Source organism: Sphaerodactylus townsendi, linkage group LG01, assembly GCF_021028975.2.
Source record: "Sphaerodactylus townsendi isolate TG3544 linkage group LG01, MPM_Stown_v2.3, whole genome shotgun sequence".
NCBI classification, from domain to species: Eukaryota; Metazoa; Chordata; class Lepidosauria; order Squamata; family Sphaerodactylidae; genus Sphaerodactylus; species Sphaerodactylus townsendi.
Genome location: NC_059425.1, coordinates 17,188,808 through 17,202,329, shown reverse-complemented (window position 1 = coordinate 17,202,329; position 13,522 = coordinate 17,188,808). Strand labels below are relative to the sequence as shown.

At 44.6% G+C, this 13,522-nt stretch overlaps 1 protein-coding gene across 3 annotated transcripts in view; it reads right to left on the bottom strand.

Annotated features, from left to right (window-relative positions):
- The window catches only part of RTN3 (reticulon 3), a 60,079-nt gene extending 56,396 nt beyond the window's left edge, over nucleotides 1-3,683 (bottom strand). Inside the window, exon 1 of one of the 3 annotated variants that reach the window (XM_048511864.1) lies at nucleotides 3,437-3,683. In XM_048511864.1, coding sequence (XP_048367821.1) covers nucleotides 3,437-3,548 — 112 coding nt within the window. In that variant the 5' untranslated portion in view covers nucleotides 3,549-3,683. The remainder of the gene's footprint in view (nucleotides 1-3,436) is intronic. The other 2 variants (XM_048511872.1, XM_048511879.1) reach the window with 2 other exon arrangements.
- Between the last annotated feature and the right edge of the window lie 9,839 nt (nucleotides 3,684-13,522).

The window sequence follows — 13,522 nt, the reverse complement described above, 5'->3', positions numbered from 1 at the left end:
CTTCAAAGCTTGCTTGCATTCCAAGAGAGGAACTCTAGAACCACGCAAGCCCTCTGAGGTGGTTCGACGTTCACAGCAAGACCGAAGCGCCATCTGGATGGGTGGTGTTGACTCTCGGGACAGCGGTCTGGGGTCGTGAGAGAGGCCAGGAAGGAACTGCCAAGAGGAGCTGTCCCCCAAAGCTCTGAAAGAGTCTACCAGAGAGGGCAAATGCTCCGGCCACAGGAAAGGTTCAGTACAAAGGCGGGCAGCATCCCTTCTTCCCCCGTCTTTAACGAAATCACACATCAGCCATGCACACCCACTGGTCAACCAGCCAACATGGTTTGACCTTGACGTCAAGGTAGGTCCCAGGCAAAAACCTGCTCGTCCCCTTGCAAAGGGTGAAACCATCTGCTCAGGATTTCAACCCCCCCCCCCCCCGCAGAAGTGGGAAACATAAAAATGCAAAGCCTCCAGGAACACAATACTCAGGAAAGCGACAAAGACCAGCGTTCCTCACTGCAGCCAGCCCAGGGGCCAACCATATGCCCATGCAAGGGAAGGAGCATGGTGAGGAATTTCCAAACAAAGCCCCACAGACTGGAAATGTCAGCCCTGAGCCAAGCCAACAGGACACAATTCATTTAGTATCAAAATCTCTGGACCCTAAAACTCCTTTGAGTGTTGTCACCTGGACATGCTTTTTACCCTCAAAGAGACTCATCCGCAGTGCAGATTGGTTGGTTTTGTTTTCAAACCCGAGAGTCAACCTTTTCCCAGCTTCCGAGGCTGAGCTGGCTAAAGAAACCACCCCTCTGGTTCTCAGGCCACCCCACGCGACTGAGGGGGGGGGGGGGAGAAAAGGGGTGCATATTTTAAATAGCGCCTCGCTTTGTCTGGGGCTCATCCCTGGCGCCTCTCCAGCTGCCAAAAGCCATCACAAAAGGGAATCGGTCCCAAGTGTCTCAAAAGAAAAATCATGGAGCCGCGACGGCTACACGCCCCCAATAAATATTTATGGCCGGGTTACAGGGACATGGTTGTTGTTTTTTTAAGATGCGAAAGAAATGTAACTTCTTGCTCCTAAGTGGGAGCTAACAATATAAGATCAGGACGGAATGTAGGAAGGAAATCCACCTTGGCAAAGCCAAGCCCCCTACAGTCCGTTCTCCTGGTTTTTCGGGCAGGAGAGATTTCAGAGGCAGTCAGCTCCCTCCAGAAAGGTCTATGTCACTCCCAAGCTCCGGCTGGTACCACCGAAACGGAAGGGGGTGGGGGGGAAGGTTTCTTGTTTTGCTGGGCAAGGAGGCATCTTCTGTCAGAAATGGAAAAGGCTACACCAGCAGGGAAGGAGGGTGGGGGGACTCCTTTAGATCCCCACTTTCCAATCCAGGGACCCCTCCCTTCTCATCCTCCAGCCCATCTGGTGTTTTCCAAGCACTCAGCAAGTCATTCCTGCTCCTACGTTAGTCAGGTACAAAAGCAGAATTCAGCACCGGCTGGCGTTGGGTTCTGTGCCCCAGCCAGATTTCTACCCCCCAAAAAAACAACAACAAAAAAGAGCTGTTAACCCCCGCCCCAATTGCTCCCTCATGCCATGAATAATCTTCCCCAAACCCACTCAGCACTAGGGAGAACCTGTACTATTCAAGCCTTCCTATCAGGCATCATCCCTGATGAATTGTCAAGGCGTTCAAAAATGGTGGATTAGAAAACAGCAAAAACGACGGGTGGAGAATCCAGCCATTGGGTAGCAAGAACAATTCAAGTGCGCTTCGGGCCTCTCCCAGGAAAGAAGACTGCAAAATGTGCTCCCCATGTGATTGACACAACCTCCCCCCCCACCCACCCTTTTTGCATTTACCAGCAATGTTGTCATCAACATATGCTAACTGCTCAGCTCCCTAACCTCTGGAAAAAAAAATTCTAAGACCATCACGCTCATAGCACCCCCTTGATGTGTTCTGCATTGTGTATCAGGGCAAGATGGGGGGGACCCAGAAAGGCAAGCTAGCCACCCTCCCGTTATAAACAAGGTGATCCCACTTGTAAACCAACCCTCTTGAACTGCACGTACTGCAGTGTTAATCTCAAACCTGCCCATTTCCAGCAGATTCCAGGCTGCCTCAAAGCCCAAGTCTCCATTTTCTTCCAGAACAGTTTCACCCAAACACATCTGCCACACCCCTACTCGGTTTTCTCTCCCCCCCCCCACCTTTCTCCCTCGTGTAGGTTTTAAGTCTCCTCCACCAAGCTGCCTCAGGGCTTACAAACTCATACCTGTATTCAGAATTCCCACTAATCACAAAGCAGTGTGCAAGACTCTGAATTATGCAGAACCTTTCCTCAGGTTCAAAACAGAAAAACAGAAAAAAACCCAGCCCCCGAAATAATACCCAACTGAGCAAGAGTTCTGTGTCACTCAAAAGACTGCACGTTTCATTTCTGAACAAGGGTGTAATGAATATTTAGCCACGATACCTTTTGTTATTTATTAAAAGGAGGTTTTTAACCTGCTTTTTGAATATGGCTACAACAAAGGCTACCTGCTTTGTAGTATGGTTTATTAAATTTCAATATAAAATCAGACGCATCAATTTAAAACCTGGAAAAACGCACTGGTCTGCCCTGCAGTGACTCCCTAGCCACCTCCTCATTCCTAGTCTCAACCCCTCCCTGCCTGTCACATTTCATACCTATGCTCTTATTTTCACCTCCAGCCTAAGGATTTTTGCATAACCCATAATCTCACACATTGGGAATTTGCGTTGTGCCACAAAACCTGATTTTCCTCAAGGCATTTTGAAAATTGCTCCTAGGAATTGTACCCTGGTAACAGCGAGTTACTTAAATATAACACGCCCAGCCTAAGGAACCGCTGCAGGCAAGACAAGATCTCACCACAAACCCAAGTTGCTCCTGATAAGCGCTTTATTTAGGCACCATTCTAATATTCTGTGTAGCCTTATGCCAGCCAAAGTTTTTTTTTTCCACATCTCTCTCGAAGGAGAATGCAGTGTCACTCAAAAGCTTGCTTACCTGGGCTGGTCATGATGGTCTATGCAACTTGGTTTTAACAGCGGCATTTGTTTTAGCTGCTCTTGGGCAGTTCAGATGCAAAACAAAAGCTGCTTTTGCAATGACAGCCCCTTTCCTTCCAGGGCATCCATTTTGAGGAATGGTTCTGTGGAAACCGAAACCTTACACACCTAAAACGTTCCCATGATAAAATGATTTTGTGCTAAGTAATTAAAAAAATAATGATAGTAATTGTTTTTGTTTAATAGCCCCAGTGAATGTGGGGGTTATCTGCTCTGGGACTGATTTTTCGCTTCCTTCCTTGCCTCATGCCCACCACCTTTCAGAAACTTCCCGTCGTGAGTCGCCGCCGCCGCCCCGCTCCCACCCCACCCGTTCTATCGGCTGTTCCTTCTCCAGGCCACCACCCCCTTACCAGCGCAAGACTGGGGGGAACCTGCCCCCTTGGCGTCTCGTCCTCCCGGCTCCGAGGAGCCACCTCCAGCGGAGGAAGAAACATACGGGAACTGGGTAGCGGGCTCAGCCATTGCGTCGATGGCGGTGAAGGGCGAAAACAGCAGCAGCAGCGACCCACTCCCTCAAGCGACTGCCCCTCTCAACGGACAGGCGCCGACTGACAAGGCGCAAGCAGCCGGATCGTAGTGCGCACGCGCGGCAACGAGGCGGGGCGAACCGATGAGGGAAGGTAGCGTAGAAAGGAGGGGCCGAGGCTGCAATAAGTGCGCACGCGCATTGAAGAGGTATGCTCATGGAAAGGAACAGCAGGTTCTATAGTCACGCTCTGACATTAGCGCGTTCCTCCCTCCCTCCCCCCCCCCGCCCCTTTGTGTATATGACGGAAGGGTGGGGTTTCACGTGCGTTTAGGACCGTCCATGTCGCGCATGCGTATTGGGGCCATAGGCCTCTAACGCTGGCTGTTTGGGAGGGGTGGTGAAAGCGCTAGCGCATGCGCAGTTAACATAATATTGCTGAATATCGAAGGTTGCCAACTCCGGGTTGGGGAAATACCTGCAAGTTTTGGAGGTGGAGCCTGAGAAGGGCAAGGTTTGGGGAAAGAAGGGACTACAATGTGATATAATGCCATAGAGTCCACGTTCTAGAGTGGCCATTTTCTCCAGGTGAACTGATGTTTATCACCTCGAGATTAGTTGTACTATCGGGAGATCTCTAGGTACCACCTGAAAATTGGGAGCCCTATAAATATCACGATCCACCCCTCCAAGTGAATATACTCTTAACAGGTCAAGGAGTTAGTACAGTGCCTTGGTCGAGGTTCCTTTCGGTGCTTTCCTTTTAAGGGTGAAAGCAATTCTAGAGTGCATATGTGTGATTTGGAAATGTCATGATAATTGGGGGTACAGGTAGGCTTGCCAAACTGCTGGCTGGAGATCTGTAATTACAACTGATATCCAGGCAACAGAGATCAGTCCCCCTGGACAAATCCTGCTCTCCCCAGGCCCCACCCCCCGAAATCTCCAATAATACTCTTACTCTTACCCTCTAAACGTCGCTACAGAGCACTGCACACCAAGACAACTAGACATAAGAACAGTTTTTTCCCGAATGCCATCACTCTGTTAAACAAATAATTCCCTCGATAATGTTAAACTATTTATTATATACTTATTATATAATTACTGCACTACTTTTTTCATCATTCCTATTACCCATCTCCTCCCACTTATGGCTGTATGACTATAGCCTGTGCTGACATTTTATTACATTTTATTTTATTTTATTTTATGATTTTACATTTTATGTTTTCATTACTACTGATTGTTTCCTGATTGCTTACTAGACCTATATGACAATCATTAAGTGCTGTACCTTATGATTAAGTGCTGTACCTTATGATTCTTGACAAATGTATTTTTCTTTTATGTACACTGAAAGCATATGCACCGGAGACAAATTCCTTGTGTGTCCAATCACACTTGGCCAATAAAGATTCTATTCTATTCTATTCTATTCTAATACCCAACCCATGGGCAATACCTTGAGGTACAAGGTGTACAAATGCCCCTAATTTCTTGACCTTCATTTCTTCGGGAGTCACAATCCCACATTGGAGTAATTAATTAAAAAACACTCTTTGGATTGGAGAACAGCGTGGGACAACGCTAGGAAGAAGAACATAGGTCCCTAGAGATCTCCAGTATTATAACTGATCTAGAGATGAGATCTATCCCTCAGGGCGTGGGGAATGACTGATTGGGGGGGGGGGGGGCGTGTATTGCATGGCATTATGTTCCCTGAATCCCACTTTCTCCCAACCAGGAGCTGGCAACGCTAGATGGGGATTTATGACTTGTGATGGTCCACAAAGCTCATTTTGGAATGCAGAACTTTTCAACTATGTAAGGTTGTGGTTCAATTTGCAAATAAGGAACTGCCAGGAGCTGACTTCATCCTCTTGTCTGAGGACTTCACAGCAAATTTCATGCTGGGATTTCAAATTCCTATGTAGAAGAATGGTGGGGTTTTTTTGATAGCCATATAATTCCCTGGGAGACTGCAATATCCTATTTGGGCCATCACAAGCCTCTGAATATTGCCATTCTAAATATAAAATTTGTGTCTGTTTATTGGGTTAGATCTTGCAAAGAAATATCTGTTGAAGGAATGGTAGTTGCTGCCCCACTCCCAACTGCACAGCTGCCCCCCCCCCCCCCCCCCGCCGTGACTGTTTCAGTACTGTTTTAGGGGAAACAAAATAGCTGGTTGCTGCATTCCTCAAGGGCCCTCACAGCCATTTTGAAATGGTGACATTTTCTTCTACAATGGATAAAGAGGTTGGATAAACAGGTGGCAGCATTAGCCGGAGGTGTGTTTCAGCAGCAGTGTTGAGCCAGCTGTGGTCCTTCCTGGACAGAAAAAGTCTTGCCACCTTTGGGCCCTGCTAATATCAATATTTATTTATTTTTGCATTTCTATCCCACCCAATTTCCCACAGGGCTCAGGGTGACGTACAACCAAAAAATTAATGCAGCAAACAATAAAACATGAACAGTTAATTAAATATACCAGCTAACTCCCAAATCATAGATCCCACAACCACAAAAACTAAAATACAATGAACTAACAGAGTCTACTCCGCCTACAGCATAAACCTCTCCAAACAGTCCCCAAATGGGCTCACAATGGGCGGTGCCCTTATGCTGCTGCTCTTCAGCTGCTGCCCAAAGCTGGTGCCTTGGGCTGCTGGTGGAACTCCTGTGTAGCTACAAGGGGGCTGCGCATTGCACCGGGCATGCGTCTGGGGGGTCATCAAACTCCGGTTTTGCGCAGGGCTCCAGTTTGCCTAGTTATGCCACTGCCTGTTGTAGCTGCCAGACCCTACCCCCTGCAGGTCTTCCTAATAGGGTGGGTGGGGATTGGATTTATACAATGGGCTATACATGGGGCTGCCCTCAAAGACTGTCCAGAAGCTGCAGTTGGTACAGAATGCTGTGGCCAGTGTCCACTGAAGTTGGTCTTAGGAACCACATCACTCCAGTCTTGCTCTATCTACACTGGCTTCCAGTTTATTTCCAGGCTCATTTCAAGGTGCCGGTATTGACCTTTAAAGCCATGTATGCTATGACTGCTTTGTCCCATATGATTTACCCACTCACTCCCTGAAGGCCTTCCTTTGGTTATCCTATCATCTGAGGCTAGACATGTGGTGACCCAAGGAAAGGTCTTCTCTGTCGTGGCATCAAAACTTTAGATTTCCCTGTATTCTTTTCATTTGCCACCAGGTGAATACATTTTGTTTTGTCTGGCATACCTGAAAGAATGGTTTTTGGTCCTCCTTTTAGGGCTGTTTAAGTGTTTTTAATTGCATTTAACATTTAAACAATTAAAACATAGTTTGTAACTATGTTTTAATTGTTTTAATGTTTTAATAGGTTCACAACCTTATGGATCCTGAATGGGTGGAAAGGGGTATAGACAAACAAATAATAGTGCAGGTTGAAAATGGCTGGACTTGTGAGAAAAAGGCTCATGTGAAAGGGATAATTGAGAGAGGATTAAATACCTGCAAAGTGGAGACAGAAACTGCCAGAAGAGAGGTTTTTTAGCCCGCTCAATGTATATACTTATTTTGTGTATATGCCTGAAAATAAACATGTTAAAAGGCATCCTGTTAAATGCAGATTCTGTGAAATGCTGAAGAGCTATTATCAAAGTTATACATAACCTCACTTCCAGACATTTTGTGGTTGGCTCTGTCAAAGATGAGGGTTTCCAACCCACCAGGTCCTTGCAAGGATGACTTGATTCCCCAGTTCCCAGACCTGCACCCTGGAATAAATATCCTTCTGATGGTTTGACCAAAAAACCAATAAAAGCAACAGGTTTATTGAAAATATTAAATAAAAGGTTCAGGTTTGGCATAAGGTAGAGGACAAGTGTAACCTCTGCTTGTGGGTTCTGTAGGGCAGTACTTGGAAGGAGTTGCAAAGAACCAAATTTAAACAAAACAGTTTATTTCTCTTTACAATTAACATTAAACATCAACATTTAACATTACAATTCAAGGTCCTGTTCAGGTTGCATTTCAAGTCCTTCTAGTTACAGTCTACTGATACTGCCAAGTCCAATTCTTCTTTGCAAGTGGGTTGGCTCCTGAAGACTCCAAGGGCTTGATGAACAGGATGCAACATGATGAAGGTTTCCAGGAGAACTCTCACCCATTACAACCACAAAAAGAACCCTGAAACAATAAACTCCAACATTTACAACATAGCAAAAACAACTACCTTCCCAGTAGTTCCCAATAATATTGCAGTTTACCTTAACAAGGTGTTAAGGGCTTATAGAAATCAAGGTCCGAGTCTGGTAGCCTTGTCTTCTCCAAAGAGCTCTGCAGCCTTTCTGCTGCTCTGAGTCTCCACCCCCTTACTGGTTCAACCCATTCTGGGCATGGGGGTTACACAAGCAGGTCCAATAAAGTTAAACAATCTATCTTCCTAACATGCACTAACAGGTGAGAAGGCAAGCAGGTTTCAACATCTTCAGATTGGCATAAGTACCAAAGCAGCAGGGAGGAGATGCAGCAAAATAGTCCCTGGCTCGTTACTGCTCTTGATGGTGTTATTGGGCCATGCTCAGAAAAAAGAATCTGCTAGATGATTATAGGCTAATGTATTGTCAAAGGCTTTCATGGCCGGAATCACTGGCGTGTTGTGTGGTTTCCTCTGAAGATTCCAGCCACAGATGCAGGCAAAACATCAGGAGAAAATGCTGCTAGAACACGGCCATACAGCTCGGAAACCACACAACACCCCATTATAGGCTAACTTTTTAGGAAACTGCAACACTGACTCCCTGGCCAGTATAAGCCAATCAAGAACGGGATCCAAAAGATGACTGTCGAAGAGGAGAAAGATTCCCCTCTCTCATCTGACATTGCTGAGGGCAGTTGAGTCAGACTGCTTTAAATACAAAGGCTTGATCTCCAGTTCTTCATCTTATATTGGGAACAGCAAGCAGGGAAGAGTTTGTAAGCGTGTGAAATGGAACTCTCCTGACATTTTTCTTTAACAGTGCTGTCAGGTTGATTGATGCAGAATTGACCTTCTTTCTTGACAGGCTCCGTTACCATGGCAGCCATTTTGTTGTTGCACCTACCTCCCTGTCAGAATTCCAAAGGTGCCTTCAGGACCCTTACGATTAGGCAAGGATTCCCAACTCTGTAAAGCTACCAAAATTCAAAAATTCAGTTTAAATCCTTCCCATATTAATCATTCCCTTTTCTCCCACCTTACAACACTTGTAGGCTTCTTTGTGGATGTAATTTGTATCCCAAACCAATCCTTTGATGCAAAATATTTTGTACAGGTATAACTGGCTCTATTCTTTTATGCTTGATTATTTGATTCACTTGATTTGTCATCTGCCTTGAGTCTCAGTGAGAAAGGCAGATTATAGCATCATTAAAAACAATGCAAGAAGATGGGATAGTGCAGGGGTAGGCCAATTGGCCATGCTGACAGAGGCTGATGGGAATTATAGTTCCTGAACATCTGGAGAGCCGCAGGTTCCCTACCCCTGGGATAGTGGAAACTATGAACCATGCCATAAAACCAGATTACGCAAATTGAAATACAATGAAATAGAAACTGTGTGGTACTACATTGCATAAACTGGATTTCACAGTCAGATAACAAAGATCCTATAACCCGGATTTCCCAATTATGGGACATTGAACTATAGATGGTGTGCTGCACCCAGAAAGCAATGCAATATGAAGTGGGAAGGAAAAGAAGTAGGATAGCTAACTTTCAGATGGGGCCATCTCCTAGAATTACAACTATCATAAGTTAGTTTCCTCTAGAGGGAATAACTGCTTTGGAGGTGGGCTCGATGGCAGTATACTCCTGAGGTTGCTAACCTCCAGAGAGCCAGTGTGGTGTAGTGGTTAAGAGCAGGTGCACTCTAATCTGGAGAACTGGGTTTGATTCCCTGCTCTGCCACTTGAGCTGTGGAGACTGCTCTGGTGAACTAGATTAGCTTATGCACTCCAACACATGTCAGCTAGGTGACCTTGAGCTAGTCACAGTTCTTTGAAGCTCTCTCAGCCCCACCCACCTCATAGGGTGTTTGTTGTGAGGAGGGAGGAGGGAAAGGAGTTTGTAAGCCCCTTTGAGTCTCCTTACAGGAGAGAAAGGAGGGATATAAATCCAACTCTTCTTATTCAGGTTGTCTTCCAGAATGACAATTGATGGCTAGGCGACAGAGATCATTTCCCCTGATAAAAATGGCTGCTCTAGAAGGTGGTCTCCATAGCATTATGCTCCATTGTGGATCATATGAAGATATGGAAGATAAAGCCTTGATATTAAATATGATCCACACCATTGAGGTCCCTCCCCAAACCCTGCCCCTCCCAGGCTCCACCACCAACATTTCCAAGAATTTCCCAATCCAAAGTTTGTAACCCTGGAGAAAAGGTTCCATGACAATTTGATGGGTCTTCTGGTACAGTTCCGTTTTATTGGATCCCTATTCCCTCCCTGTAAATATTCTACACATTCTGAGGAACAATGAAAGTTTGGGAACCTTCTGATCTCCTTGGGCAGGCCATTCGGCAAGATGGAGGCAATAACAGTGTGGGGACGGACCAGAATGTCTATAAATTGTATTTGATCAAGAAAGATTAAGTTGAATGAACCAAAGATTTCTAAGAATCAAAATGGAGTTTCTCTATAGTGACCAGCTGAAGACTGCTTGTGAGCAGCAGGTCAAAGAAGCTTGTCAGTGATTATGCAGGCAAGCAAAGATAAACATCTTTAAGATCTTGTCACTAAAGGCCAACGTGACAGAAGACATATGCATTTATAACTTTGTTTTTGTTAAAGCTAGCTATATGGGATGCCTAAGGGATATAAAAGAGATCAGAGGTTAGAATTAGCTAAATGAATGTGATTAGTTAAATTAAAAAGTGTTTTTCTATTTATGTTAAATGAACACAGAAATGATAATGAGAGATTCACATTTATTTATAATAATAATAATAAGCCTTTATTTGGCATAACAATAATCATAACACAATAAAAAACCTGAGATAAAAGGTATACAAATACAAAGGTTTAAGATAAAAGGTATACAAATACAAAGGTTTAAGATAAAATATAAATTATTGATTGTGCATCACCTCCAGTAAAAATTGTGCAACCAATTCACAAGTTTCATTGTCAGAATTGTCCAGAAGAAAAGGAAGTCTACTTGATTCTTCCATTTCACTAGGTATCCTAGAAAGAATGTTGGAATATTTTGATCTGATATTAGCAGATTTAGGGCAGCAAAGCAGTTGATGTGCCAATGTTTCAATTTGTTGTTCACCACAAGAGCATACCCTTTCGCTCATTTCCAAGTTGTTAAATCTACCACGCAATAAAGCGGAGGGGAAAACATTGAAGCGAGCAAGTGTGAGGGCTCTTCTCTGCATTGGATTAGTCAAAAAATACAAATAGGGAGCCATCCTGTTTTGATATAGGGGTATTGAAAGATGTAAGGGTGAACAAGTTTTCATAGCAGCCTAAATAAATTAATCCATTAAGCTTTCCAACAATTTTTTGTTTTAACAAGTTGTAGGATTCTGAACTAGATAGCGGGAAAAGCGAGTCGAGAGATATACCAAGTGATTCAATCTTTCTTTCGATCAGAGCGAAACCATGGATTAGCCTGAGTATCAGACAAAAGTAGGTGAATCAGCAGAGTGCTCATCATGCAAGAAATGCAAGTGAAGCCAAAATTTAAAAGCTCTCAACCAAGCCCTATAAACTAATGAATTTTGGCCCAGTTCTAAACAGAGGGCATATACGGTACCACAATTTGGCAGGCCCATAATTTTCTGAGGAAAAATTTGGATTGGACAAGTATTCAAGGAGTCGTCAACTGCTTGGAGCCAGATAGGTACTCCATAAAAGTAACTGCGCTTCTATCTTAGAGTTAAAGATTTTTAGTGCTGCTGGGACAAGGGTGGCCCTTTCCATAAAAGAAGCGTGCAATGGCAGAATAACTGATGGTAGCACCTGCAATAGCAGCTTTTTTGTGGGGTAACCAGGAGAGGTTATAAGAAAATGTAATTCCAAGATATTTGTATTGGTTAACCTGCTCCACTGGCACTTTATTAATCGCCCAGTTATGTTTTTTGTATTGTTTGGCAAAGATCAAAATCTTGGTCTTTTGATAATTGATGACTAGTCCGTTATCTGTACAGTACTGCCCACATCTATTCAGCAGTCGACTAAGTCCAACTTTTGAGCGAGATAGAAGGATGGTATCATCAGCATATAGAAGTACTGGAATATGCCTTGAGCCTAATTTAGGGGCATGGTTATTAATTTCCAATAAGGCTGATGGAAGGTCACTCAAAAATAAATTGAAAAGGGTTGGTGCTAACACACAGCCTTGCCTCACACCTTTAAAGGTAGAAATAGAATCAGTCATGAGACCTTCACGTGAGCACTTAACTCTGCAGTTTGTGTTGGTATAAAGTTGCCTGATTAGAAAAAGAAGTTTATTGTCTATTCCTTGTATAGCCAATTTATTCCAAAGACGTTCTCTATTTGTATTTCACTATAATTCTATTGTATTGGAATCGAAGGGAAGTTTTATGATCTAAAGGAATGTCAAACCTGCATGCCCTAGAAAGGTATATCTCTCCTCAGAAGCAAACTTAGAAAACAGGTTTTTTCTTGGAGGCAGAAGCTAGTTTTATTGCAGCTGTTTGCATATGGGCAGAGGGACATGAGCTAAGAGCATGCAGCGTTTGAATAACAGAAGGAATGTGACACGTAGAATAGAGGCTGTCTGTGACAAGGAGACAAAACTATCCAATGGGATTTTAAGGTTCATGCTTATAGCACATGAAAGTTATGGATTATGTACGTGGTTATGGGGATGAACTGTATGACGTATGTATCTTTGTATCTATAAAGACTGAGGTATTTTGTATGGTGGGCGTGTCTCTCTTAGGAGAGCACCCGGAGGGGTTCACCTTCTGTAATCTTCTAAATTCTGCTAAGTAAAAACTGTTTGTTTGTTTCTGATGTCAGATGTCTTTTGCTTTTCTTGGGATTTCTAACCTATCTTTCCCCAAACAGCTGCGCAGGCTGGACATTGTGTTCTGGCCTCACAACAGAGAAAGCTCGGGTGTGGGGTATAGTTGTTATTTAAAAAAAAACTTTTCAGGGTAGCATCTCCAGGGAGCCTTTGCTGAGATGAAGAAATCTGTCTCAGTGGAATACTAAAAGCACAGATCCTGTTCCCAAAATGAGTTTGCCCCTTTTTATTTCCCTCAATCTGGGATTTTTTAAATTTGCTAAACGTAGGATTTTTTTTTTTTTTTTGCAAAATCCTGGATTGGAGCTGCTCTTGTGTGAACGGCCAGGCAGGAGATGCTTTATTTCCTTCCTTACTACTCGTTCACTGGTAGGTTAGTGCCCGTTGTCATGGAGAATCTGCTCGGCCACTATTCTGTGTGGGTCCCCCAGGAGGTTGTGGGCAGATTCTCTGAGCACCTCACAGGGTACAAAGTCCCCCAAGCATGTTTTCTTCCCCTGGCAGTGAGTATGACTGATCTACAGCCAGTGGTGGGATCTCGTTCTCACAGGTTCCCGAGAGTAGGTTACTAATTATTTGTGTTTGCCGAGAGGGGGTTACTAATTGGTGATTTTGCCACGTGATTTTTGCCTTAGTTACGCCCCTCCTCTCAGCGCAGAACTTGAAGCAGTCTAGCAGGAGGTGCACCGGCGTGCGTGGCAGCCTGCGCCTGCGTGCATTCGTTTCCTGCCCAAGGACTGGCGCAGCAGCTGCGTCCTTGCCACAGCCCCGCCCAGGAATCCCCCACCCCCGGAATGCCCAGCCACGCCCCCATTGTGCCCCGCCCAGCCCCATTGGCGCTACGCCACAGTTTGAATCCCACCACCATGGGAACCTGTTACTAAAATTTTTGGATCCCACCACTGTCTACAGCAACATGTTTATTATTGCCCAGCTGTTGTTTGT